The sequence below is a fragment of the Aulonocara stuartgranti genome (genome assembly GCF_965226115.1).
Source record: "Aulonocara stuartgranti genome assembly, chromosome: 23".
In the NCBI taxonomy this organism is placed as follows: domain Eukaryota; kingdom Metazoa; phylum Chordata; class Actinopteri; order Cichliformes; family Cichlidae; genus Aulonocara; species Aulonocara stuartgranti.
Window position 1 is genome coordinate 51,978,302 of NC_138958.1, and position 26,814 is coordinate 52,005,115.

At 43.9% G+C, this 26,814-nt stretch overlaps 2 protein-coding genes across 6 annotated transcripts in view; one reads left to right on the top strand and one right to left on the bottom strand.

Moving 5' to 3' along the window:
* The window catches only part of LOC309700338 (diacylglycerol kinase zeta-like), a 94,724-nt gene extending 80,502 nt beyond the window's left edge, over nucleotides 1-14,222 (bottom strand). For both annotated transcript variants that reach the window (XM_082523863.1, XM_082523862.1), the window contains exons 1-2: nucleotides 13,881-14,222; nucleotides 13,661-13,764 (exon numbers count right to left, since the gene is read on the bottom strand). In XM_082523863.1, coding sequence (XP_082379989.1) covers nucleotides 13,661-13,764; nucleotides 13,881-13,988 — 212 coding nt within the window. In that variant the 5' untranslated portion in view covers nucleotides 13,989-14,222. The remainder of the gene's footprint in view (nucleotides 1-13,660; nucleotides 13,765-13,880) is intronic.
* cryaa (crystallin, alpha A) lies at nucleotides 1,556-26,626 on the top strand. Of its 4 annotated transcripts, none has more exons than XM_082523872.1 (5): nucleotides 1,556-1,572; nucleotides 24,476-24,651; nucleotides 24,785-25,012; nucleotides 25,231-25,353; nucleotides 25,945-26,626. In XM_082523872.1, exons 3-5 carry the CDS (start codon nucleotides 24,815-24,817, stop codon nucleotides 26,152-26,154), a joined length of 531 nt encoding a protein of 176 aa, XP_082379998.1. In that variant the 5' UTR covers nucleotides 1,556-1,572; nucleotides 24,476-24,651; nucleotides 24,785-24,814; the 3' UTR covers nucleotides 26,155-26,626. The 4 variants fall into 4 exon arrangements, with proteins under 4 accessions (XP_082379998.1, XP_082379997.1, XP_082379999.1 ...); XM_082523871.1 differs by lacking the exon at nucleotides 1,556-1,572 and adding an exon at nucleotides 14,259-14,335 and having other exon boundaries at nucleotides 24,471-24,651; XM_082523873.1 differs by lacking the exon at nucleotides 1,556-1,572 and adding an exon at nucleotides 14,324-14,335.
* The last annotated feature ends 188 nt before the right edge of the window (nucleotides 26,627-26,814 follow it).

The window sequence follows — 26,814 nt, forward strand, 5'->3', positions numbered from 1 at the left end:
GCATGAGCTGTGAGGTGTTCGGTGTTTGAAAGCCAAGTGCATCGTGCTGTTTATAGCATCAGCTGCACCTCTTCCCTGCCTGTAGGCAAACCGTAGTGGATTTAATCTGCAGTTTCAGTACCCATGAAACCAAAGCATCACAACAGTTGTATGTGATACTGGTCATTAAAATCAGCTGGATGAGCCTTCTTTGGAGCAGGAATGATAACAAACATCAGGAACAGTGTGAGTATCTACGGACTGCTGAAATGCAGACACCAAGCTGCTGCCGGCTGCTCCGTCTTTAGAAGAAAAGCTGAAATTCTGTCAGAAGAATTCTTAGAGCTGACGTGTTGAGACAGAGACGGATGGATCAGGTGACAGGCCGTTATAATCTCCACTCAGTGATAAGGACTCCAGCTGGTGAAACCACCAGCCAAAGCCTAACCCACACTTTTGGAGTTATAGAAGTGTTCCTCTAAAATATCCATCTGTGGCTTCCTAGCTACACTCGAAAGCTGATTCGCTTCTCCTTGCACAGATCGAAGTGCTACACGATCAGGATTTAGGGAAATTTCCTTCCTGTCGATGCATGATTTTCAGCACTGATTTTCAGTCTGTGCAGAAATGAATGATCTGTTATTGGTTTTACAGCCTCATTTATGTCAGAACGATGAAAAATATTCAGTCAGTACCACAAAACCAGCTCTCTGTGCTTGTCCACAGTTACTGTTTTGGTCTTTCATTTGCAGGTAGCACTCGCAGCACTCGCCTATCCCGTGTTGAACATCCGAATCAGGCAGTGACAGGTGCAGCTTACAGTGGATAAAATCACCAAGAACAAAAACGGTGCTATCAGAGTAGCTGGTGTTGACTACAGTGATGTGTCGGTCGCGAACGAAACGGCTCTTAGAGCCGACTCTTTCAAGTGAACGACGCGGGCCGACTCCTTATTGGGATCCGTGGGCGGTTTTTTTTTCTCTCTCTCTCTCTCTCACTTTTTCCCGCTTCACTCTGCACGCCAGCCTTGTGCTTTGCGCTGGGCAGAGGGGGGAGGGGCGGTAGTTACACTCAGTAGCACAGGAACAGAGCGGGAGGGAGAGAGAGAGAGAGCAGGGACAACAATGTCACATTAGAAAGGTATAGTAATCATCCACAACTATTTTCAGTTGCAGATGATAAAGGATTCAGAAAGTTTATTCATGCAGGCCCATATGACAGAGAATATGCATGTTCTTTTAGTTTTCATATTATAATTTATATTTAATTGTGTTGTGGTTTGCAGTGTTTTGTGTTGTTTCACTTTAAATTTGTTTAAAAGGAAAAAGCTGAAAATTTAATTAGTTAAAAGTTGAAATGTGAATAGTTGGTTTTTGTATTATATGATTGATTTATTACATTTTATGTGGAGTGAATAAATAAAAGTATGTTTACAGTGGCGCCTAGAGACAAAGCACATACAAACTTCAAAACACGTACAAAACACAACAGAAGTGCTCCAGGATGCTAGGGGGCAGTGTTGAGCTTTTGTTAACTCGTGGCTACACAAGCCAGCAAGTACCAACGACCGGATTTGGTGTGTGGTAGTAACAGGTAAATGAACTTTATTTAAATTATTTGAATATATATATGAGTGCCTGTGTATAAATACACAAACAATACACACATGCTTTCAATTGTGTAATTTAAGTGATCTTGTAGCTCTGTTTGGAAGTTCAGTTCATGCTAGAAATGTGTTTTGGAGTAGGGCTGGGTATCGTCACTGATTTCTAGAATCACGTCTCTAGAATCGATCCACGATTCGATTCGATTCGATTCAATTGAATTTGAATCTGGGAAATTTTGACAGTCAGAAATATTATAATTCAGATCAGTACATTTACATATTTTTGTATCTATAAAAAGGAAGCTGACACACGCAAGGCCTTATCAAAGGTGTGAGCATCACAGCAGAGGCCTTTGTGTCAAAGTAGCTGAAGATAAAACACAGAAAAACATGAAGGTTTTCCTGGCCTGGATTTTATAAAAATATTCTGCAGTACATCAAAAACGAAAGAAAACATTTAATCAAGTTATTAACATCACCTCTGAAGTTACAGCGGTTTTATTAGAGACACAGCGTTTTGCATTTTGCATAATTTTAAAAAGTTTCAATTTGTTCAGAAGCCTGTTGAACTGCAGAAATTAGGTTTTCTTTTCAGAAGTAAAAGGAAAAAAAAAACATCGGCAACAGCCTGTAAATAACGGTAGTCTTGTGCGTAACAAACAAGCGAATAATGCAGAAAACAGATTTCAGGGATAGACGGGAAACTGTTCTTGAAGTATACAGAGAGAGAGAGAGCTGTGCATGACGTGTGATTTCATCCTGGTGGAAGCAAAACAGCAAAAGTCAGAGAAAGTCCATGACGATGTTTATGTGAAGCGTAGTTTGGATCTTCTTTTGCTGATGGTTCGGTCAATACTGTTTGAAGGTAGATCAAACTAACAGCTTTAGAATCAGCGCAAAAAGGGCGTGAACACAAAGCGCGGACCCGCCGAAACATCAGAATCAGCGAGCTGTCGGCTTTCAGCCCCGACCGTGTCCGTGCCGTCGGTGAGAAAGTCACATTTCACTGATTCTGATCTGCAGGTCGCGCTGTGTGTTTACGTCTTTGTACAGAAGCCTGTACCTGCTCTCATTTACTGTTTTAAATGTTTGGTGGTTGTCAAAATTTTGTGACGTTTCACCTGAGATTCTGGAGTTTCGGGCAAAATACATTTATATTAAAAAATCGATTCAGGATTTTAATGAATCGATATCACATTATCCAAGCCAGAATCAATTTTAATCGATGAATCGATTATTAAAACCCAGCCCTACTTTGGAGTTTGTACATGCTTTGTCTCTAGGGGCCACCGCATATATTTATATATAAACATATATAAATAAAACCACTTTTTTTACATTAGTAATTCCTTTTGTGTATAATTTTATATTGTTGTTAATAATAAATTAATTAAAGCAACAAAACAACCTGAAGAGCCGGTTCTCTAAAACGAGCCGGAAATCCCATCACTACTGCAGCGAGTTATTTGGTTTGCAGCTGTTGCTTCATTACCAAACGGAGGGACACAAACTGCATAAAACAACATCTGCTTTTGCTTTGTGAACACAAAGCACATAAAACAGGAAACACGACACTGAGACAGACAAAAAGCTAAACTAAAGAGACAGGACTGACTGGGGAGACACAACTAAACAGAAGAACCAGCCAACCACAGGCAGACACAGGGAACAGACAGGGATTACAAAAGGGAACTAACAAACCTATAATGAACCAAAGCTATGCAAGGGCATTAAACTCAAAGGCACAAAGGAACAAATGACCAAAGCACTATGAGCTCACTATACAGCTAGTCATAAAGCCTCTCTAAAAACTAAAGCAAATCATGAATTGCCAAAAGACCCCGGGGCCAAGGCCGAGGGAAATCCTGACGTTAGCACGGGACAGAAAGCTCACTCTTCAAACACAAACATGAGCTCCTCTCGCACGTTGACAGGAGAGAGTTTTACATTGATCGTGCCAATTTAATCAATTGTGTCAAAGGTCACCAACCAGGAAGCTCTTCTGTCGCCACAGTTACCCGCTGACCATCTATGGCTCACATCACCTGTATATGCTGCTGGTTTGGTGTTTTGAAGCGTTTTTAGCCACTTGGCCCCATGTTAGCACATCGCACGTCATTTGCTTACAGTTAGAATTAAGCACCTTGAGGTGACTCTTGTTGTGAGTTGGTGCTATATACAGAAAATTGAACTGAAATTGATTGCAACACAAATATAACACAGCTTTGACATGAGGTAAGATGAACCACTGGCTGAGTTTTCCCCCAAGCTTCCACCTGCCTTTGCCCTTCAGTCTCCGTTTAACAGCATATCCTTTATGTAGCTGCCAGTTCTCAAAACACCTGATCTAACTTAATCTGAACTAAGATTACTTACTCTGCCACTCTTCTCTGCTTATAGGTAGTGCCAGAGCTATAATAAATAAGGAGGCCACAGATCTCTAGTCACCATGCTAGAGCTGGTGCCTTATGGATTATTATTGCACGCTTACAAAGAAGAGTTTTTGTTTTATGCAGCCAATGACGCGAGACGAGAGAAGAGTGGCTGTTTTCTGCAACTGCTTCAGCAGGTTCAGCTGATGCACCAATGCGTGCCGCTCACAAACATCAGCGTGAACATCAGTATGCTGCCACACCGTTGTATGCCAGTGATGACGAGAAGATTTACGAACTAAAGGCGTAGCTGCAGCTACTGGCTGGAACAATAAAAACTGACCAGACTAAGGCGAAAAAATAGTCCCAGAGCAACGTTCCCTCTAAGCTGCGCTGTGCACAATTGTGCACTGCTGGCACGTCTCTGCGCACAGAAAATCTGCGTTGCCCACAAAACAAATCTAACCTGAATTGAAATTAAAATGAAAACTTTAACAATCCTCTTCTGCAGTGTGAGTCAGTGACTGGCTGCTCCCGTATGGGATCAGAACGATGCCACCTTATCCCACAGTCCAGCCAATGATGCGATTCACATTCGTATATACGCAGCTGATCAACGTTGCTGACAGGCTCTGACAGCGTCCTTATGTGCGACACCGGTGTTTTAGCAAAGCGGTTGATGTGGAGTGAAGCCAGGTTAATGACAACGTGTACAACCATTGGAGACGTGAGCAGGACAGACGAACAACTGACGGACAAAGTGTGGACTTTATACCAGTTTTTAAATTGTGTTGATCGGCCACGTAAAACCAGAGTTATGATAAAATATCTGCAATGTTTGTTTTTCTTCCTGAATACTGTCGTTGTTTATATTTACTGCAGGAAGAAACGGTAAAAACGGCGTTTTATAAGGAAAACGCTCGAAAGCCTGTGAACAAAAACAAAACTCCCAGCCTTTCCTATTGGTGGAAAAATGTACCATGTGGACCAATCAAAGAATGATATGGCAACATGGCCTTTAGTTGTTTAGGGAGGGGGAAGTTTTAGGAGGGACGGCGTGTTTGAGATGTGAGAGATTTGAGACGTTTAGCGCAAATCTTGTGTAGTTAGTGTGTAGTTAGTGTGTAGTCAGTGTGTAGTTAGCGTGTAGTTAGTGTGTAGTGAGCGTGTAGTTAGTGTGTAGTTAGTGTGTAGTTAGTGTGTAGTTAGTGTGTAGTGAGCGTGTAGTTAGTGTGTAGTGAGCGTGTAGTTAGCGTGTAGTTAGTGTGTAGTGAGCGTGTAGTTAGTGTGTAGTGAGCGTGTAGTTAGTGTGTAGTGAGCGTGTAGTTAGTGTGTAGTTAGCGTGTAGTGAGCATGTAGTTAGTGTGTAGTTAGTGTGTAGTGAGCGTGTAGTTAGTGTGTAGTTAGTGTGTAGTGAGCGTGTAGTGAGTGTGTAGTGAGTGTGTAGTGAGCGTGTAGTTAGTGTGTAGTTAGTGTGTAGTGAGCGTGTAGTTAGTGTGTAGTGAGCGTGTAGTTAGTGTGTAGTGAGCGTGTAGTGAGCGTGTAGTTAGTGTGTAGTTAGCGTGTAGTGAGCGTGTAGTTAGTGTGTAGTTAGTGTGTAGTGAGCGTGTAGTTAGTGTGTAGTTAGTGTGTAGTGAGCGTGTAGTTAGTGTGTAGTGAGTGTGTAGTGAGCGTGTAGTTAGTGTGTAGTTAGTGTGTAGTGAGCGTGTAGTTAGTGTGTAGTGAGCGTGTAGTTAGTGTGGAGCGTGTAGTTAGCGTGTAGTTAGCGTGTAGTTAGTGTGTAGTTAGTGTGTAGTGAGCGTGTAGTTAGTGTGTAGTTAGTGTGTAGTGAGCGTGTAGTTAGTGTGTAGTGAGCGTGTAGTTAGTGTGTAGTGAGTGTGTAGTTAGTGTGGAGCGTGTAGTTAGCGTGTAGTTAGTGTGTAGTGAGCGTGTAGTTAGTGTGTAGTTAGTGTGTAGTTAGCGTGTAGTTAGTGTGTAGTGAGCGTGTAGTTAGCGTGTAGTTAGCGTGTAGTTAGCTTGTAGTTAGCTTGTAGTTAGCTTGTAGTTAGCGTGTAGTTAGCGTGTAGTTAGCTTGTAGTTAGCGTGTAGTGAGCGTGTAGTGAGCGTGTAGTGAGCGTGTAGTGAGCTTGTAGTTAGCGTGTAGTGAGTGTGTAGTGAGCGTGTAGTTAGTGTGTAGTTAGCGTGTAGTTAGTGTGTAGTGAGCGTGTAGTTAGTGTGTAGTTAGTGTGTAGTGAGTGTGTAGTGAGTGTGTAGTTAGTGTGTAGTGAGCGTGTAGTTAGTGTGTAGTGAGCGTGTAGTTAGTGTGGAGCGTGTAGTTAGTGTGGAGCGTGTAGTTAGTGTGTAGTTAGCGTGTAGTTAGTGTGTAGTTAGTGTGTAGTGAGCGTGTAGTTAGTGTGTAGTGAGCGTGTAGTTAGTGTGGAGCGTGTAGTTAGTGTGTAGTTAGTGTGTAGTTAGCGTGTAGTTAGTGTGTAGTGAGCGTGTAGTTAGTGTGTAGTTAGTGTGTAGTTAGTGTGTAGTGAGCGTGTAGTTAGTGTGTAGTGAGCGTGTAGTTAGTGTGTAGTGAGCGTGTAGTTAGTGTGTAGTTAGTGTGTAGTGAGCGTGTAGTTAGTGTGTAGTTAGTGTGTAGTGAGCGTGTAGTTAGTGTGGAGCGTGTAGTTAGTGTGGAGCGTGTAGTTAGTGTGGAGCGTGTAGTTAGTGTGTAGTTAGCGTGTAGTTAGTGTGTAGTTAGCGTGTAGTTAGTGTGTAGTTAGTGTGTAGTGAGCGTGTAGTTAGTGTGTAGTGAGCGTGTAGTTAGTGTGGAGCGTGTAGTTAGTGTGTAGTTAGCGTGTAGTTAGTGTGTAGTTAGTGTGTAGTGAGTGTGTAGTTAGTGTGGAGCGTGTAGTTAGTGTGTAGTGAGCGTGTAGTTAGTGTGTAGTTAGTGTGTAGTTAGCGTGTAGTTAGTGTGTAGTTAGTGTGTAGTGAGCGTGTAGTTAGTGTGTAGTGAGCGTGTAGTTAGTGTGTAGTGAGCGTGTAGTTAGCGTGTAGTTAGCGTGTAGTTAGTGTGTAGTTAGCGTGTAGTTAGCTTGTAGTTAGTGTGTAGTGAGTGTGTAGTTAGCGTGTAGTTAGCGTGTAGTGAGCGTGTAGTTAGCGTGTAGTGAGCGTGTAGTTAGTGTGTAGTTAGCGTGTAGTTAGTGTGTAGTGAGCGTGTAGTTAGCGTGTAGTGAGCGTGTAGTTAGTGTGTAGTTAGCGTGTAGTTAGTGTGTAGTTAGTGTGTAGTGAGCGTGTAGTTAGTGTGTAGTTAGCGTGTAGTTAGTGTGGAGCGTGTAGTTAGTGTGTAGTTAGCGTGTAGTTAGCGTGTAGTGAGCGTGTAGTTAGCGTGTAGTTAGTGTGTAGTTAGTGTGTAGTTAGCGTGTAGTGAGCATGTAGTTAGTGTGTAGTGAGTGTGTAGTTAGCGTGTAGTTAGCGTGTAGTGAGCGTGTAGTTAGTGTGTAGTTAGCGTGTAGTGAGCATGTAGTTAGTGTGTAGTTAGCGTGTAGTTAGCGTGTAGTTAGCTTGTAGTTAGTGTGTAGTGAGTGTGTAGTTAGCGTGTAGTTAGCGTGTAGTGAGCGTGTAGTGAGCGTGTAGTTAGCGTGTAGTTAGCGTGTAGTGAGCGTGTAGTGAGCTTGTAGTTAGTGTGTAGTGAGTGTGTAGTCAGTGTGTAGTTAGTGTGTAGTGAGTGTGTAGTTAGTGTGTAGTTAGCGTGTAGTTAGTGTGTAGTGAGCGTGTAGTTAGTGTGTAGTGAGCGTGTAGTTAGTGTGGAGCGTGTAGTTAGTGTGTAGTGAGTGTGTAGTTAGTGTGTAGTTAGCGTGTAGTTAGTGTGTAGTTAGCGTGTAGTTAGTGTGTAGTTAGTGTGTAGTGAGCGTGTAGTTAGTGTGTAGTGAGCGTGTAGTTAGTGTGTAGTTAGTGTGTAGTTAGCGTGTAGTTAGTGTGTAGTTAGCGTGTAGTTAGCTTGTAGTTAGTGTGTAGTGAGTGTGTAGTTAGCGTGTAGTTAGCGTGTAGTGAGCGTGTAGTTAGCGTGTAGTGAGCGTGTAGTTAGTGTGTAGTTAGCGTGTAGTTAGTGTGTAGTTAGTGTGTAGTGAGCGTGTAGTTAGCGTGTAGTGAGCGTGTAGTTAGTGTGTAGTTAGCGTGTAGTTAGTGTGTAGTTAGTGTGTAGTGAGCGTGTAGTTAGTGTGTAGTTAGCGTGTAGTTAGTGTGGAGCGTGTAGTTAGTGTAGTTAGCGTGTAGTTAGCGTGTAGTTAGCTTGTAGTTAGTGTGTAGTGAGTGTGTAGTTAGCGTGTAGTTAGCGTGTAGTGAGCGTGTAGTTAGCGTGTAGTTAGTGTGTAGTTAGTGTGTAGTTAGTGTGTAGTTAGTGTGTAGTGAGCATGTAGTTAGTGTGTAGTTAGCGTGTAGTTAGTGTGTAGTTAGTGTGTAGTGAGCGTGTAGTTAGCGTGTAGTGAGCGTGTAGTTAGTGTGTAGTTAGCGTGTAGTTAGTGTGTAGTTAGTGTGTAGTGAGCGTGTAGTTAGTGTGGAGCGTGTAGTTAGTGTGTAGTTAGCGTGTAGTTAGCGTGTAGTTAGCTTGTAGTTAGTGTGTAGTGAGTGTGTAGTTAGCGTGTAGTGAGCGTGTAGTGAGCGTGTAGTTAGCGTGTAGTTAGCGTGTAGTGAGTGTGTAGTTAGCGTGTAGTTAGCGTGTAGTGAGCGTGTAGTGAGCTTGTAGTTAGTGTGTAGTGAGTGTGTAGTCAGTGTGTAGTTAGTGTGTAGTGAGTGTGTAGTTAGTGTGTAGTTAGTGTGTAGTTAGCGTGTAGTGTAGTCAGTAGTGTTGTTGTGTGTCAGAACAATGAGGCGCCTGCTGAGTGTTACAGGTGTTACAGCAGTGACACATCTGCTGCTGTCAGGCCTGCAGGTATCAGGCTGTTGTTCTCCTTCATCTCATAGTGGACACAAATTATTTTTGGAGTGAAACAAATAATTTGTGTGGCATCAGATTTGATGCAGAACAGCTGATTGTTCTGTAAATAGTTTGAAATGTTTATTTAAAAACACCTTGGCTGCATTTTTAGGTAAACAGCTGCAAAAAACTGTTGTTTGCAAAACTCAGTTACTTTTTTGAAGAAGTAACAAAATAATTAATTACCCAACATTGGTCATTATTTACTGTATTTGCAGACAGAGTTACAGACTCTCTCCCAGACCACAGACTCATCATACAGTCAGAGCTTTATTAAAAAATAAAGAAAGTTGTGTTTTCAAAATTGGAGTTGAAGTTATTTTTACTTCCAGTAGTGTTAACATGCTGCAGGTCAGGAACAAGATTCTTTTTAATTTTCATTGTAAGTGGGCTAAAGCAGTTAATTAAAAGTCGTCTAACATAAATGCTGTAATTGGATTATTTTAATAAACATGTGACTTGGATGGATTTGATGCTGGCGTGACCACAGTGCACACGCCTGCTGCTGCTCACAGTGGTCCAAACTCAGGGAGTTTGTGTGTTCGCTCAGACACATGAAACATTAGAGGGAACATTGTCCCAGAGTACACTCTGCTCATTCAGTCAGTCCCATTTCCTGAACTTTAACTCTTTTCTCCGTCTGTTTTTAACAACTTTTTTTTGTTGTTCTGACTTGGACGAACCAACCAGATTTCCTTCATCAGCTCAGTATTCTTCTCCACCTGCCTGGAATAGCCTCCGCTCCATGTTTGTAGCTAACAGAGTGAGCCACAGCTCAGTTTGTCTTCTCTGTCTCTGAAATCTTCTGTTGAATCGTCCCTTCTCCTCCAGGCTCGCACACCCACCAGCTTCTGTTCAGATTGTAAACAGAGCTCTACAGCATATCAAAGATAACAACTGTGCTATATTAGGCCACTGATACACACATTCAGAAATAACTTACAGGGAACGTGAATTTGCATTCACGTTCCCTGTTCTGTGGAAATGCTGCTCCAGCTTTAGCATGAGCCCTTCTGTTCCCCCTTCAGTAAACACTGGGCTGAATTTCACTGGAAGGAATCAGGATGCTGGTCTTCTTTTGTCGTTTGTCCACGCACGGCTGTTTGTCCTTTATGAACACAGCCCCAGGTTATTAGCTTGTGTAAGAAGAAAGCATTTCGCATAATGGTGCTACAAAAGAGCTACAGCACCGACAAAAAAGGGGGGGTGGCAGGAGCATGAGTGTCCTAATTAAAATCCATAATTATATTTACTTTCTTGTGTACAGAAAAGCAATATTTCCTCCTGAAGGTTTCACAAGATAAGGACATAAAACACGTGTGACTAGCTAGTCAGACGCACAGCACGAGTGAGCTGTCAAGCTGGACGCCGTCAGCAGAGCTGTGGAGGTGGCACCAATCTGCCCGTCTTTGTCTGTTTCACCATCGAGCCTTTAAACAGAATAAGTTCATCTAATTACAGAACAGACGCAGTTTATTCCAGTTACTATTACTATCATCATCACAAGGGAAGCAGCGTCTAATGTCTGATTGTTATCAGCCTCTGCTCCATATGTGCAGGCCTTTCCTTCCAGCTGCTTCTGTATGTTTGCAGCTGGGTGGAGTGCACGGGCCTGTTGTCACTGACTGCCATTGTCAGCGTGTGGTTAGAAATACAAACACGACAGCAAGCCTGTTTTATGCAAACACAGACACACACATCTGACATGTTCCTGACTGTTGTAACAGTTTTTGTCATCATGCAAAACACAGCGCCAAGGTTTTGTTCTTCTCTGCAATTTTTACACCCTGCAAAACCATTTGATTATAAGAAATGCAAATAATTAAAATGTCTACATGTAACATAATTGCATCAGGCTATTCAACATGAAGCTACAGGCTACGTGCTCGGCTGAGGCTTCGTATGATGCAGCAGCACTACTGTAATAGCTGTGAGGCACCGAGCATGAACAGTGTCTCTGCTGCCACACAGACACTAAAAACAACAACATAACAACTTTGGACAAACACATTTTAATCAATAGCACCAAAAATGAAACGCGCTGCCTCGAGCTCGAATCGCTGAAGCCTTTCAGGAGCTGCAGCTGCAAACTGTATCCGATCGTTCTTGCTTCATGTGGACTTCATTCATGTCACACACTTGTGTTGATGCTAATGGAATTCCGGCTGACCTCGAATCTTATGTAGATTATCTCACAGCATGAAATATACACGCAGCAACACACACTTTTGTAGGCAACAGCTACAGATGATCCTTACATAACTCGTCTGAGTCAGGAGAGCTGAAAGCCAGGCAGCCCGCCCCACCCCCACACACACAATCCCATGTGGATTACAGACCATACTAAATTATGCTGAGATTATGCCTCATGGTGGCAGTGACATAAGAAACTAGTTGATGAACAGTTCCACTGAGAACGTCAGTGCAGGGATGGAGAACATCAAAGCTTTTCTCTGAAGTGTTCCACCTGAACACTTCAGAGAAAGTGCTGAGGACCTCAGGCAGATTCAACAGGGAACACAAGGAAATCTGAAGGAAGACAGGTGGGTGTTTGTCATGATTTAGTTCAGTTTATCAATCGCCTCTAACATGAGAGACCAGCACAGCTGGAGGAAATGTTTCAGGCGTAATACTGCCTGCAGATGATGTTTGTGCAGTACGGCTAACACATCTGGTAAAGGTTTCACATCCCATGTGAGCTAACAATGCTCTACCGTCTATTAATAGCAGGAGTAAAGTGCAGCACAGCATCATACATCCAACCACACATGCAGGTGAAGCCAGAACAGAAGCTACATCCACAGCCACAGCTTCAGTCAGCACACGCAGCTGCAGCTGCGCTCAAAGCCACTCCATATGCATGCCCCACTTCTTTCTTTTGAAAAGAGTAAGAAGCACATCACTCATCGGGTACATCTCGAGTCCCACAAGACAAACAAAAACCTTCGTACTAAACAGACAATCAGTGTAAGTAAGAAGAGAGGGGAGAAAAAAGAATCAGGAGAAACAGGCTAAAAACTGTCCAATAAAGTCCCTGCAAGTACTTTAATCATTGCTATTTGCAGTCCTGCTCAAAATACATCAACAGCAAGTCCGTCAGTAGCTGAAGGAAGTTGGAGAGCATTCATATCTGACAGCAGAGCTCGTGAGGAAAACAGACGCCTGCCCACCGCCTCAGATCGTCGCTCCGTATTAGCTTTGGTTCACCGGCAACAGGCCGAGAATCATATCAGGAAAATTAGGTCAGACATGTCTGCAGTCACCTTTTCACGCGTGTAGCTCACAGCATGCCCCGCTATTTATTATCAGGCTGTAGTGATGCAGAGAGCATGAAGGAGGCAGCACACGTGACTTCACTGTGCTTTATCATGACACTGATGTAAAAGTACTTTCACTTCCTGTATCTGAAGATCTGACTTTGTTCTCCTCACCCAGACCTGCTCAGTGCATCTCGGGCACGTGGAGCGCTTGCTGTTTATCCTCCCTGAGTACAAGCGGCATGTGTCGGCGAGGCCTGATCGGGAGGTGGAAAAACTAAAACACAACCTGACACCAGTGAAACACTGGACACCAGCTCAGCGTTTAATAGAAGTGCACGTTTTTAGCTGCAGTAGTGACAGGAGAGCTGGAGACGAGGACCAATAATCAGATTAAAGACAAACAGATCGTAACTGCAGTTTCTAAGGCAACAGACTCATTTCTTTCTTTCATTGATGAGAAAACAAAAAGGACAATCCAGTTTACAGTGCCAGCCCAGTGTGGTGCCGTTTCTGTAAACACAGAAGGATCAGATGGTAAAATGGATTTTAGATTACAAGCTTCACTTATTACTTTGCTCCTGTTGCTCCTTTTCAGGAGACCAATCACATTAGCTGTGTTAGAGGGCGTCACCCTGGTAACCCAGGAAATGGATTCGAACATTGATCCTAAACACAGCGAGTTAAACTAATGGAGCCCTTACGGTCACCTTTCTCTGGCTGTGAACAGGCTGAGTGACTGAATGAGGCACACATACATGCACAGCAGTCACCTGCAGCAGCGCTCTCCAGACCAATCAACTCGTCAGTTTCACTGCTTCTCTTTCTGATTCCTCCAATTTTTCAAGCCAGTTTGTAAACACGCCTGTTATGTCTGTACATCGTCTTCTTTCAGCCTCCATGGTGTCCTCTTCTGTCACACCAGTCGGTGCATGCGCCAGTTTCGTATGCAGCAAAGTCGTGCACATGCTTTTATTGTCTTAATAGTTTCAGTTGGGAAATCTGTTGGAGGTGGTTGTAGCTCCGAGGCACAACAGGTCATCTGTTAATTGGAAGGTTGGTGGTTTCGTCTCGTTCAGCCATTCAGAGTGTGAATGTTGGAAAGCACAGAAAAGAGTGCGTCTATGAATGAGAACCAGTCCATGTACCTGATGATGGCTGCCATCACGTCTATACTGAGAACACACCAGGTCACATTCATGGTCATAATCATCAGGATTTGTGGTGAAAGTGCAAGGAAGAGAATCACTAAGCTCACCTCAGCCTCTTACTCAGTGTGCACTACCACTGATTACCTCGCACCTTACAGCATATATAACCTCATCTTAAGCTGGAACAGTGTGCGTGTCAGTGTCAGGTGACCACTTCACTGTGGGTAACAATTCACCTCCTGTTAAAGTGTAACTGTGCCTTTCCACAGCAAGTCCCAGCACGCAGACAACGTGGGGACTATCAGTGTTTCGTTGCCACGTTCACTCCTCCGGTCTGTTTGGAGACTTCCTACCTGTAAGACACCTGCTTCCTGAAGGTCAGCTGCACGAACTCTGCCTCCATCTGGGATACCGCCAGCTGCTGCTCAGCCCCCTTCAGCTCTTTCTGTTTGGGTACCTGAAATCAAAACACATCTGTTGTTTCCGATGAAAGCTTGCTGCCTCACACGGGCGCCGGCAGCCTGCAGCAGCGGCTCCTGTACGCGGTAAGCATGGAAGGAGAGCAGCACACACCTGAGAGACACCGGACTCCTGTGCGCTCCTGGAGTGTTCCAGCCCAGCGAGCACGTCCTCCTCCTCGGCCACGTCTTCCAGCTCGGGCCGCTCCGAGTCTCTCATCATCGCTGCGATCAGCGCGGCCTGCGTGCTTTTACCCGGATTAATGCTCCTGTCCTCGGCACGGTGTCGCTGATCCCGGTGCTGCTGCTGTGTTTATTTTGGTGCGCGTTTCCACGAAACTACAGTCCCATCCTCCACGCTGCGTGACACGCTAACCCGGCGCGGACCGTAACTGTCCTTGAGACGCACACGATAAAAGTTGCGTGCGGCAGGTGAGAGCTGTCCTCCTGTCCCCTCCCGCACCGTCCACTCACGCAACGTGTTGCCGGAAATCAGCTGTGAGCGCTCGCGTCCTCCCCCCACCCCTCCCACTCTCTCTCTCGCTCTCTATTGAATGACTTGTGTTGAGGGTAAGAAATATTATATCATTGACGGTGGTCCTTGGTTTTACGCAGTTCTGGCATTTAGAACAGCGAGTGTGTGTGAAGAGTTTGCTTGGAGCTTAGAGGGAGGCTGCGAGTGTTTGATCGGAGCGCTGCCTGTTTCTGCGCAGCTTCTAATGTTAGTAAACGACTGGCCTTTCAGAGAGCACACACATGTTCACAAACTCAGGGGTTTCTGCGCACACGTCAGGTCTGGTCTGGAAAATGTCGGTATTTTATTGGTTCGGGACGTGGACGTTTAAATGGCTCTAGAGCGCCACCTATACAGGCAGTACTGCAAGTGCATAATTTGACCTACATGAATTACACGCGTGTAACGACCAGTGTGTCCCAAACTTCACGTCCTTGACAGGAGTCTGACCTGGGAGACATGTATGCGCCAATATTACGTCACACATATGGCGCCAAGTAGGTTCTAATCGTCATCCAACCTCGTGGAATTTGACTTGTTGCAGAAAACAATAGAAAGTATTTTAAATAAATAAATAAATTAATTAATTAAATAAATCATTGAGTCAACACTGTCACTGATTTTTGATCATTTTTGAAATAATAAGATAAAATTGTGTTGCTCTTGAGTCTGTGTCTTAACTATGTGTTAGCTCTACAAATGACTATTCTTGGTGTTACAGTGTTTCTCACACTGAAGCATTTTTCTCACGCATCAACTGTGATGCTTATTACCGTGAAACATGCTCATTTTAAAAGTGAGACTGAGCAATAATATGAGACAGTTTGGTATCAACCGCAGAAACTAAAGGTAGCTTAACATTCTCGGTCCTATCTGTTGGAAGACTTGAGCAAGCATGTGAAATAGCACAGATGTAAAGTTAGGGTTAAATGTCCCCAGGTTAGACATCATTTTGTCTAAAATACAGGAATGTTTATATATATATAGTTACATAGTTATTTATACTTATTAGAACTATATTGTTATATTTTGTAACTTTGAGATACATTGTGTTATTTCATTTAGTTTAGTGACAGGAAGATGGCGACACGTCCGTCTGCTAGCTTTGCTTTGGCTTGGCTGGTCTTATCCTTTTCTATTTTATCCCAAAATGCCCTCGCTCTGCGAGTGTACAATCACCAGTTACTCTTAGAAATCAAAGCATCGTATGACCTGGCTCTTAAACAAACAGAGACAGGAGATGATTATGGGCCTCCTCCACCACTTTTTTATGTATAACCCTGTATTCAGATTTATCTGTGCCAACACTCCTACACCACTTCCTGGAAGAAGCGCCGAGGAAAGCGGGCTGGTACACTCATCAAAGTCCGAGCTCTTCTCCGTGCTTCTCGTGGAGCTACTGGACCAGCAGAGTGCATCTTTAGATGGATCCTGCCTGTTGTCCCTGGAGCTCCCACGACACTTGATCCGCGCTCTCAGCATTCTATTTCCCTAAGCGGCCTCGGACCCGTGGATGCGGCGTGGACCACGGAAATCTTCACACACTTAACCGAGCTGGACCATCTGATGTTAGGATCTACACACTCCAAATGGCTCTGCTAAATGTAAGATCATTAGCAAACAAGACGTTTGTATTAAACGACTTCCTAAAGTCACAACAGCTGGACTTTCTGTTTCTGACAGAAACATGGCTTCAACCCGGTGAGTCTGAACTGGTTCTTCAGCCTCCCTCGGTCCTCTGGCGGGGGGGGAGGCTTAGCCACCGCGTTCAACGCTCGATTTCATTGCCATCAAACATTACAGCACGACTCATTTTCTAGTTTTGAACTCCAGCTGTTTGAGTTACACCTGAACTCTGCTGTGCCTTTGCTGTGTGTCCTCATATACCGTCCTCCAGAGTTTAATAAGGATTTTATCAAAGAGTGTTCCGGTTTTATGGCTGGAATTGTTCTTACAGTTTTTCTCAAATGCTAAAACACAAAAGACAATCCTCTAAACCAAATGACCAGTTGTCTAAACACATCTAAATCTAGCCATCATTTACCAATATCATAAACACATGTCACATGAAGACACGAGTCACAGAACACAATCCTCCGTTGTCATAAATCTAAACACATCTTTCCTAAAACACAAGTTGCAAAAGAACTCTGCTCATATTCTCAAATGAAAGCTCATGTGATGCAACATGCTTGCCACAGTCAGCAAGATTTGAACACAATGAACACACCTGGCGTCATTCATTACACACAACGACTCAAAATTGAAGACACCTGTTGCTAATGCTGTGACCACATGTATAAAAGCAAGTTCAGAGTGCACAGTATGCTGAAGATGCCTGAACACCATGGATGAAGGCAGAGTCAGGGGAGGAGGAAGTTGATGCAGAGGAGGGAGAAGAGCTGGCCCTGGAAGAAGAGGAGCAGGCCAACGAGGAGGAGGCCAACATGAGAGAGGAGAAGGTCCAGGAGGGAGAGCAAGACAACCTCGCACCATCATTACGGACGAGATGCGAGCAGCAGTCATTGACCGTGTCATGACAAAGGCTGAAGCAGGACTGAGTCCGTCCAAGCCTGAGTAGGGTCACCGTGGCCACTATCAGAGCATTCAGACAACACAACAGGTACTCGATCGCTTTCTTTGTCACAATACAGTTTTACAAACCTGTGAAAGTAGGCTATTGGTTTCAAATCAGACTGTATTGTAACACATGTGACAACACATGTTTCTTTCTTTAGAGTTGAAAGAAAGCCATAGAGGTGGGAGGGTTGCCATATTCACAGCGGCACAAGAAACCCTCATTGTGGATATGGTTCGTGGGAACAACCTCATCAGACTCCAGCAGATCAGAGACAAAGTCATTGCTGATAATGTCAACTTTGAGAACACTGACGATGTCAGCTTGGCCACAATAGACCGAGTTCTCCGGCGCCAAAACACGCGGATGAAACAGGTCTATAGGGTTCCCTTTGAGCGCCACTCTGCGCGACACAAAGACCTGCGTTACGAGTGTGTGCAAGTAAGTATACATGTTCACAGTACAGTCAGTGGACATACTGTGTTGCTCAGTGGCCTACATTACTTCTGGACAATCCTGCGCTACCTGATTGACTGTTCTTCTGAACACCTGTGCACTTTCACATTGTCACAGAGGATATTACAGTTGGACGCGATGGCCAGACCTCATGAGTTCCTCTTCCTGGATGAGGCTGGCTTCAACCTGCAGAAACTAAGGCAAAGAGGCCGTAACGTCATTGGCCAAAGAGCCATCACTGAGGTCCCTGGCAAACGGGGAGGGGGGTAATATTACCCTTTGTGTGGCCATGGGTTCAGAGGGGCTTGTCCACCAGCATGCTGTCCTTGGGTCTTACAACACCCAACGTCTCCTCACCTTCCTAGAGGAGCTAAGACATCCTCCTGGACCGCCAACAACACCATCCTGGGCCCGCACATCACATTTATGTGATCATCTGGGACAATGTCGGCTTCCACAGAACAAACCAAATCAGAGAGCGGTTCACCGCCAACAGTGACCACTTTTTAAACGTCTGTCTGACACCCTACTCCCCTTTCCTGAACCCTATAGAGGAGTTCTTCTCATCGTGGAGATGGAAGGTTTATGACAGACACAAGAGAGAACCTCCTCAGGGCAATGGAGCTGGCCTGTGCTGACATCCCAGCGGAGGCCTTCTAAGGATGGATTCGCCATTCCAGGGCGTTTTCCCGCGGTGCCTGGCAAGAGACAATATATCCTGCGATGTGGATGAGGTGATGTGGCCCGATGCAGCTCAGCGACATGATGCCGCACAGTGGCGTGAATAACGTAAATAAAAAAAACTTCACACCCTGATGTTTTCAGGAGTACTGCTGTGTGCAATAGATTCCTTTTTTGCATTGAGTTGTGTTACAGTAGTGTACGTACATGCAGGATTTTCTATAGATTTATACTCTTCATATGAAACTCACAAATCTAAACGCCTCTGCAGAGATCTATGGCGATCCGTTACTGTGTGGTTTCTAAAATATGCACTGGCAGTTATGAAACAAAGAACCGTCTCACAAACTGAGCATTGTGTTTTCAGTTGTTTTGCTGTAGTGTGTAATGATGTGTTCACATTTTTGAAAGCTGCTCTTTTGGTGTGAAAGTTTGATTTTAGCAGTGGGACGGTGTGGTTGTGTTTAGACACTGGGGAACATGTTGTGAAATGTGTTTTAGCATTTGAGAAAAACTGATTTTAACATCCATCTCTGCTGTGACTCTAAACTTCTGGTCAAGGACTTTTTAAATATTGTTGACTCTTTTAACTTGACCCAGTGGGTTACTGGTCCCACGCATGAAAAAGGTCACACACTGGACTTGGTGCTCTCCCACGGGCTGGATGTGTGCATCACGGAAATATCAGAGTTGCGCATCTCCGATCATCTTCCTGTGTTGTTCACTCTAATGCTGCTCGGTAGATAAGCCGTACGTCCCAGGGCGCAAATCCAGCACCCTTCATTTATACCGTTAAGAAGAGAAACTTCGTAACCCAAGATCATCACACTGCCCCTCTGACTGTCTCCCCCCGAGCTTGCTTAAAAGCACTTTTAATACTGTTGGGCCTTTCATCCTGAGATTAATGAATACGTCCCTTGCTACAGGCTGCGTCCCATCATGCTTTAAACAAGCTGTAGTTCAGCCTCTTCTTAAAAAAACAAAACCTGGACCCACCTGTTCTGTCCAGCTACAGGCCTATCTCAAAGCTTCCTTTTCTATCTGAAGTCTTGGAGAAAGTGGTCTACCTACAGTTGCAGGCCCACCTTGATTTTAATATGATCTCTGAAAAACTTCAATCTGGTTTTAAATCACTACATAGCACTGAGACGGCACTTTTAAGGATTTTTAACGATATTCTTTTAACTCTGGCAGCCCTGCTGCCCTTTTATTGTTGGACTTGTCAGCAGCTTTTGACACGGTCAACCGTGACATCCTGTTATCACGGCTAGAATTTCATGCTGGCCTAAAAGGATCTGCCCTACAGTGGTTTCGGTCCTATTTGTCAGAAAGGTTTTTTTGTCAATATGGGCCCCCACAACTCCAAAATAGCCCCTCTTAAATACGGTGTACCTCAAGGCTCTATTTTGGGTCCTGCCCTGTTCGCACTCTATTTGTTGCCATTGGGCTCCATCTTCTCGCGGTGCAGCATTTCATTTCACTGTTTTGCTGATGATTTGCAGATTTATCTACCTTTAAAAGCAGGGTCAGACCATCCGCAGCTCTTATTACGCTGCCTTGATGATGTCAAACAGTGGTGGTCATTTAATTTTTTAAAGCTAAATGAAAATAAAACTGAGGTTGTCATTTTTGACAACGTTAATCATATCGACAGCACTCTGGGTGCCTTTTCCTCGTATTGTAAAACACATGTAAAAAACCTCGGTGTCTACATTGATGGTTCTTTTAAATTGAATAAGCAGGTGAGTGCAGTAGTTCAGTCCTGCTTCTTTCAGTTAACGCAGCTAGCCAAGGTAAAGCCATCCCTCCCGGCTAACATCTTTGAGCGTGTTATTCACCTTTTCCTTACTTGCAGGTTGGACTACTGCAATTCGTTGTATTATGGTCTGGATCAGGCCACCATCCATCGTCTTCAGCTGGTTCAAAATGCAGCTGCTCGCCTGCTAACTGGTACCAAACGGAGAGAGCATATAACCCCAGTTTTAGCTTCTTTACACTGGCTTCCTGTCTCCTACAGGATCCAATTTTAACTTTTACTTTTTGTTTTTAAGTCACTTAATGCCTGAGCTCCTCCTTACCTGTCTGAGCCCCTCTCTGCCTATGCTCCAGGAAAAACCACGAGGTCTAGCTCAAAACTAATGCTGTCCATCCCACGGACTAACCTCAAATCCCGTGGTGATAGATCCTTCTCTGTGGCAGGTCCCAGACTTTGGAATAGTCTCCCCTTAAATATTAGATCTGCACAAACACTTGAGCAATTTAAATCATTACTAAAGACACATTTCTATGCCCTGGCTTTTAACACACTATGACCCAGGCATTCTGGTCTTATTTGAATTAGTTTTAGTTATTGTTTTAATTCTTTTATTGTCCTATTATTGTTTTTATTGTTATTATTGTTTTACATTGTTGCTTTTTAATGCCACTTTCATATTGTTAAGCACTTTGTGCAGCCTCGGCTGTTTGAAAAGTGCTATATAAATAAATTTGACCATGACTTACTGTTTAGGAGCAACTGTGACCACATAATTTCCTCTGGGAACAACAAATTATTCAGATTCTGATTCAAGCCTAAAAAGGCTCCTAACACAAGGAACAAACCAGTATTCCCTGACTAATAGTGAGTGGCTGTTGGAGGATGATGGCAGTCACCAGGAAATGGTTTGCAACAATATTTTTTAGTCTTTAATTTGAAAAACAAACAAACAAACAAACCAGAAACTAAACAGTTTTCGTCCAAAAAAATCCTCATTCACAGTTATTGGTGTTTCTTGTCATTTTATGTTAGACGTGTTAATTCTGCTTTGGTAATTGTGTTGATATCTATTTAAATAACAGGAAAATTCTGTGAAAGGGAAAAAAAGTATTAAAATGTGTAGCTAATAATAATAATAATAATAGATACCTATTCGTATATTAAAGTAATACTTTCTGACAGTATATAAGTAAGAAAATATTCTGAAAGTCCAGTAGGGGGCAGCAGAGCACACGGTGTTGTTGAAGAACCTTACCCTTACAATATAACTGTTGTAATGTGGTACTTACTATACAGATTAGATGAAATACTTCTGACACAGTGAGAGTGAGAAAAAATGTTCTCAGGTTGAAACATGGAAAATGTTAAAGACAAGAAGTTAATGTGCACTGTGTGTGTTTAAAGGTTTAATTTCGTTTTTAAAGACCTGTCATCAAATCATTTTATTTGCTGTAAATGTTTTTATGTCTGGGAAGAGAGTATGTAACTTAAATATCTATTAATCTAATTTTTAATATTTCTAATAATCCTTTCACCCACTCGACGGCGTACAAAGATCCTGCGTGATGAACCGAAGGTTTCAGATTTTGATCCTTCAGTCCATAAAACCTTCTTGCAGTCTTCAGTAGTCCAGTGTCGGTGTTTCATGGCCCAGACGAGCCTCTTTGTCTTATTCGGGCTTTCTTGCTGCCACTCGTCCTGTCAAACCTGCAGCTTGAAGTTTTCTCTTCACAGCTGAAACTGAGACTTTCTCACTACGACCAGTATGAAGCTGCTTGAAGCTGCTGTCCTGTGAGCTGCTGATCACACAGCTGTTAACTCTCAGAAACTCGTCCTCTGAGTCAGTCGTGTCTTTGGGTCTGCAGACCTCCTGCTGTCACAGTTTCTGAGCCTTTGATGCTGAAGGAAACTGGACTCACTGACACCTTGACTTGCAGTCTCTCTGTAGGACAGACCGACATTTATAAGTGTTATGATGGTCTGTGTCTCTTCCACTGTTAATTGCCTCTTTCTCACCATGTTTGTAGCAACACATTACTTTCTGCAGGACAATATTGTTCAGCTGATGCTCACGAGGGTACATCAGTGTGTCCCAGCACTGCTTTTATGCAGACAGAGGGGGAAGTAATCCAGAAAGGTTGGAACAGCTGTAGGAATTAGTAGCAGCAGCTTTCAAGGCTTGATCAACCTCATTGCTGCAGAACAGCTTTAAACTGTTAACCCATGTTGTCCCTGAAAAAGGCCTTTTTGTATAATTCTGAAATGCACATTATTCTTCAGTTTTGGCCAACCTTACCTTTCATAACCTTTGGCAGTTCAGCACTTACCTTTGTACCTTAAACTGTTCATTGGACTTGAATGACTTGAAGAGCTGGAAAGATTGGGGCATTCTGAAACTCTTGACCAGTATATATTGTAGTGTATATGGCAGGTTGACTTTGGGATGCTTTTAACTAAATGTAAACATTTATGTTACCATTAGTGTTTGCCCTGATCAACCTACTTTATTTTCTTATGAAAAACTCTTGAATATGGGCATGAGTCGCCAGTTTGTGGACCAAAACAGCTTTTCAGAGCTGTGAAAACATGGAGAACACGGGCATTATCTGAACCATTGAAAAAACCCTCAGAATGCTGACTTTGCTGAAATGCAGCCAGTGCAAGTACATCTGCATCCGGTAGCAACCCTGAACCCTAACAAGCTGCCTAAACTGCCCCCAAAACATCCCAACCCAGCTACCCAGCCCAGTTGCTCTTGGCCTGTGGGTGCATGGAGCGGCTAAGCCCCCGTGTTCGCTGGCCAAAGCCCTGTGGGATTAGACCCATTCAGGCAGCGGGAAGCCACTGGTGGAGAAACAACAGACATGGGAAGCTATAAATTAGAATTCTGAAGCTATGCCTTACTGTGATAAAATGTATATTTCTGTGTAAAGGCTTCTGTCACATCACAACTTTATCTATTACAGTAGAACAACTGAAAGTGTGTGAGGACATTGGGACCAGACCCCTTTATGTTTTTAAGTCATTTGTCTCTGTTTGTGTGAGTCTCACTTTCTTTCACCGTCGCTCTGCCAAAACTGATCTTATGCTGCACAAGACCAGGCCTCTTGTTTATGAGCGCCGTGCTTGATCCTTGAATATCACCTCGTGCAGAATAGACCCAGTATGAGGAACTTCATCTGCCATTTATATATAAGGCTCTGCAACATCGCAACAACACCACAAATGGTTTATTTGTATGAAACTACTTTATTTGTTATGTACGGAGACATGGTCCAAAAAATCAATAAATCGTGCCCACAAAATACTGCTTCGTGCCCACAGATAAGCATTTTGTGCGCACGTTATACATATTTCATGCCCACGAAGTAGTATTTTGTGGGCACAATGTTTTGATTTTTGGGACCATGTCATCAGAGGGGCTCCGAGTTATGCGCCGTACAAAACAGAAAGAAATTAAATCAAATAGCAAAAAAGAAAACTTACTGACCAGCCCTTTGAAAGTTAACCATCACTCATGGTGCTGCATCATAATGACGTTGGTCTAGGACTGACCAATCCCTGGTCTGGTCATTCAGTTAGCATTAGCCAAGAAGTCGGCTAATGCTAATCAACATGAGTAACCCAAATATGGCTGACAAAAAACCGAACTTGGTCATATAGTTGTTCTACTGCATAATTTAAACAGTTTCTCCGTCTTCAACACCAACACTGAGACATCAGACAGACCCGCTGTCCTTTGGTCATTGCTGTCCACGCTTTAGTTGTTGGACAGGTTGTGTGGCTGCAAACATTCACCACGCTGACAGGTGCTTGTGTTGGTGCATCGCAGCCAAACATCTACACTTGCACAGACCAAACACACCATATTTCCCCAGTCTTGGCTCATTTAAACTGGCTTCCAGTACGTTGTTGAATTGATTTTAATGCTTGTTTTTAAATCTCTAACTGGATTATCTCCATCATACCTCTCTGATCTGATAACTAATAATACTCCAAAGAGAACTCTCAGGCCAGCTGACAGGAAACACAGATCGGGCCTCTGCTGCACCCAAACTTCTCTCCAACACTTTTTAAAACCCGTTTGAAAACACATTTTTACTCTCTAGCTTTTGATCGTGACTGAGTTTTGTTTTGTTCTTTGTGCGTGTTCGAGCTACTTTTTTACTATCTACAGCACTTTGGTCAACCTGTTGTTTTTAAATGTGCTTATCAATAAATGGATTGATTGTTCCTCAGGATTTTGCTGTGCTGCCATGCTCTTTATAGAAAGAAGAGGCTTTCTCCTAGAAGCCCTTCAAGCCATACTTGTTCAGTCCTACTCTTGTGAACTTTAACCTGCTAATTGAGGACTGTAGAGTATGACATGCAGCTTCTCTCAGTACTGATGGTCCGACCTTGGGAAGAATTTGCGAGGCCTGCTGAGGTCCAGACCGGTTTTATTTCCCCCTCATTGTAAAATGCTGGAATTGAAGGGCACACTTCCTTTCTCACATTTCTCTGTCAGCTGTTGTTCCATTGACTCTGGACTGCATTGTTACTAAATCTGCCCGTCATCCAAACACACAGGCAGAACAATACCACAGCATTATGTCACCGACTGACTGACAGAACAGATCTACGTGTATGTGTGTGATGCTTTGTCACACAGGTGAAATCCCTGTGTGTCTTTAGTTGGCTTCCTGAGCTCATTGTCTCTCCCCTCCTCCTCTCCGTCTAGCACAGTTTGTTTTGGCAGCCCCGGGTGTCTGATGTGACTACCGCTGCGTCCCAGCAGGGACTGGACCTAGTGGTGCCCCCCCATCCTCAACCCTGATTCTGCTGACAGGGCCCAACCCACCATGCTGAGATAATGCCATTCCAGAGGGATCGTGGCTAAAGCCTCTCTTTCTGGCTCTCAGGTATATAAAGAGGAGGCAGCTGTAGAGAGGGGAGCAAAGCACTCTGAAAGCCTTCTTCAGCCACTGCTTTACTGCCACCGTTCTCCCATTCTTACCTCATCTCCATTTTTCCTCTGCTGGATTCCCCACCAAGCCAAAGTAGACCAGACTGTCTTCAGTTGCCATGGATATTGCCATCCAGCACCCCTGGTTCAGACGTGCCCTGGGCTCTGTCTACCCTGCCAGACTCTTTGACCAGTTTTTTGGAGAGGGCATGTTTGATTACGACCTCTTCCCTTACGCCGCCTCCACCATCAGCCCCTATTACAGACAGTCACTCTTCCGCAACGTTTTGGATTTTTCCAACTCTGGGATCTCAGAGGTAAAAAATATGGATTTAGTCTCATATTCTGTGGTTATTAGAGGATAGATGGCGTACATCTTTTGTTTAATACATACTTGTATTTTGTCTTGAGTTTAGTTAGACTGAAAGCTAACATCTACTGTGCTCCATACAACGTAGAGTCAAGAAATGAAGTTGTTGACCTAAAGTTTCAGAAGTTAAGGTCAAGAGATGTTCTCTGTGTCTGTCTCCCTCAGGTGAGATCTGACAGGGATAAGTTCACAGTCTACTTGGACGTCAAGCACTTCTCTCCCGATGAGCTCAGTGTGAAGGTCGCTGACGACTATGTGGAGATCCAGGGCAAGCATGGAGAAAGACAGGTAGTCCTCCTCTCGGATGCACACACCACGAGTGAGTGAGTTAGACTCATAGGACGTAAAGGCTTCCTGAGGGATTTTCCAACACGAGTCAGATCACTGATCAGAGATGTAGCAACAAACCACACGTACGTACGTAACCACGGTGCTTAGACATACAAACCTGTTTATGTTAGACTGTGAGAAAGTTCCCTGTAATATGTAGGAAAGGTAAAAAGATGTATTTGATCACATGAAGATGCCTTCTGTGTTGTTATGGGGTGTAATAGGTGTGTAGCTAGGTGTCCTCTAGCCTGGACATTATCATTTTATTTTGTGTTATTAGTGGAAATGAAAAGAGGAAAAACAAGTCATGTTGGACTGAAAAGACTAAATATACATTTAACACACAATACTAACTTATCCTGGCTCACAACAACTCCACTCAGTTTGTCACCCGTCTTAATAGACCTGGGTTGGTCTCTTACTTTGAAGGCTGAAACCCTCAGCAGTTAGCAGGAAGCAGTGTGTGCTCGCTCTCTCGTGAGAGTGAGCTGAGTGAAGCTTTCCCTGGACTGACAACGGCTTCATGGCATCAATACTGCTGTTTTTCAGGACGACCACGGTTACATCTCCCGTGAGTTTCATCGCCGTTACCGCCTCCCCTCTAGCGTTGACCAATCATCCATCAACTGCACCTTGTCAGCTGACGGTCTGCTGACTCTGACCGGACCAAAGGTCAGCGGGGGGAGCGAGTCTGGCCGCAGCGAGCGCAGCATCCCCGTGACTCGTGACGATAAGCCCAACGCTGCCGCCTCCTCCTAGAGGCCAAGTGCTGGTGGGTGACCCGGGGCACTGAAGGAGCTCAGCCCCGTGAATAACCAGCATCAACTGGGATGGACGACTCCAGAATTCTTCTTTCCCCCTTTCCTTAGAGGATATCTGTGTCTTCCCTGCTTCTCTTTCTATAGTTACTTCTTAACTCATTAGTATCACTGTTTAAAGTATAACAAAAATCGGCCCGCCAAGGCAGTCGAGTAAGAGGCGCTGGAGTTTTTAAAGAGAGAAGTCATCTGGAGACACTCACATGGCCCAGCATGTTTCAGAGCAGTCCTCTGACAGGCTTTGAGCTTGAAACAAACATGTTCTGTACCAGCCCTGGTTTCTCCCATTCATGTTCTTCCTCTGAAGCCTTTGTCTCACATATATCCTGTACTGAAGTCTAAGCTTTGTTCAGTGGATATCTGCTCACTATTCAAGTCCATACTAAAGAAGCAATAAAGCTGTACAATTAACAAAATGCAACCCCTGTGTGGTCTTACTCCTTTTGCCCTTCTTCTTATCAGCTCAGACTTTGTTTTGATGAATCAGGAAGAACAGAGAGAGTTTCTATAAGATAACAATGATTTCAGTGAAGCGATTTTAGCAGAGTATACAGAGGGTGAGTGACGTCTGCTCGTGCCTTTAGTCCATGGATACAGCTCA

Bases quoted from the DNA above. Each gene is read 5' to 3' on its own strand.
- cryaa (XM_082523872.1), top strand. From the start codon at position 24,815: ATGGATATTGCCATCCAGCACCCCTGGTTCAGACGTGCCCTGGGCTCT. The intron at 25,013-25,230 runs GTAAAAAATATG...TGTCTCCCTCAG, and splicing joins CCAACTCTGGGATCTCAGAG to GTGAGATCTGACAGGGATAA. The intron at 25,354-25,944 runs GTAGTCCTCCTC...GCTGTTTTTCAG, and splicing joins GCAAGCATGGAGAAAGACAG to GACGACCACGGTTACATCTC.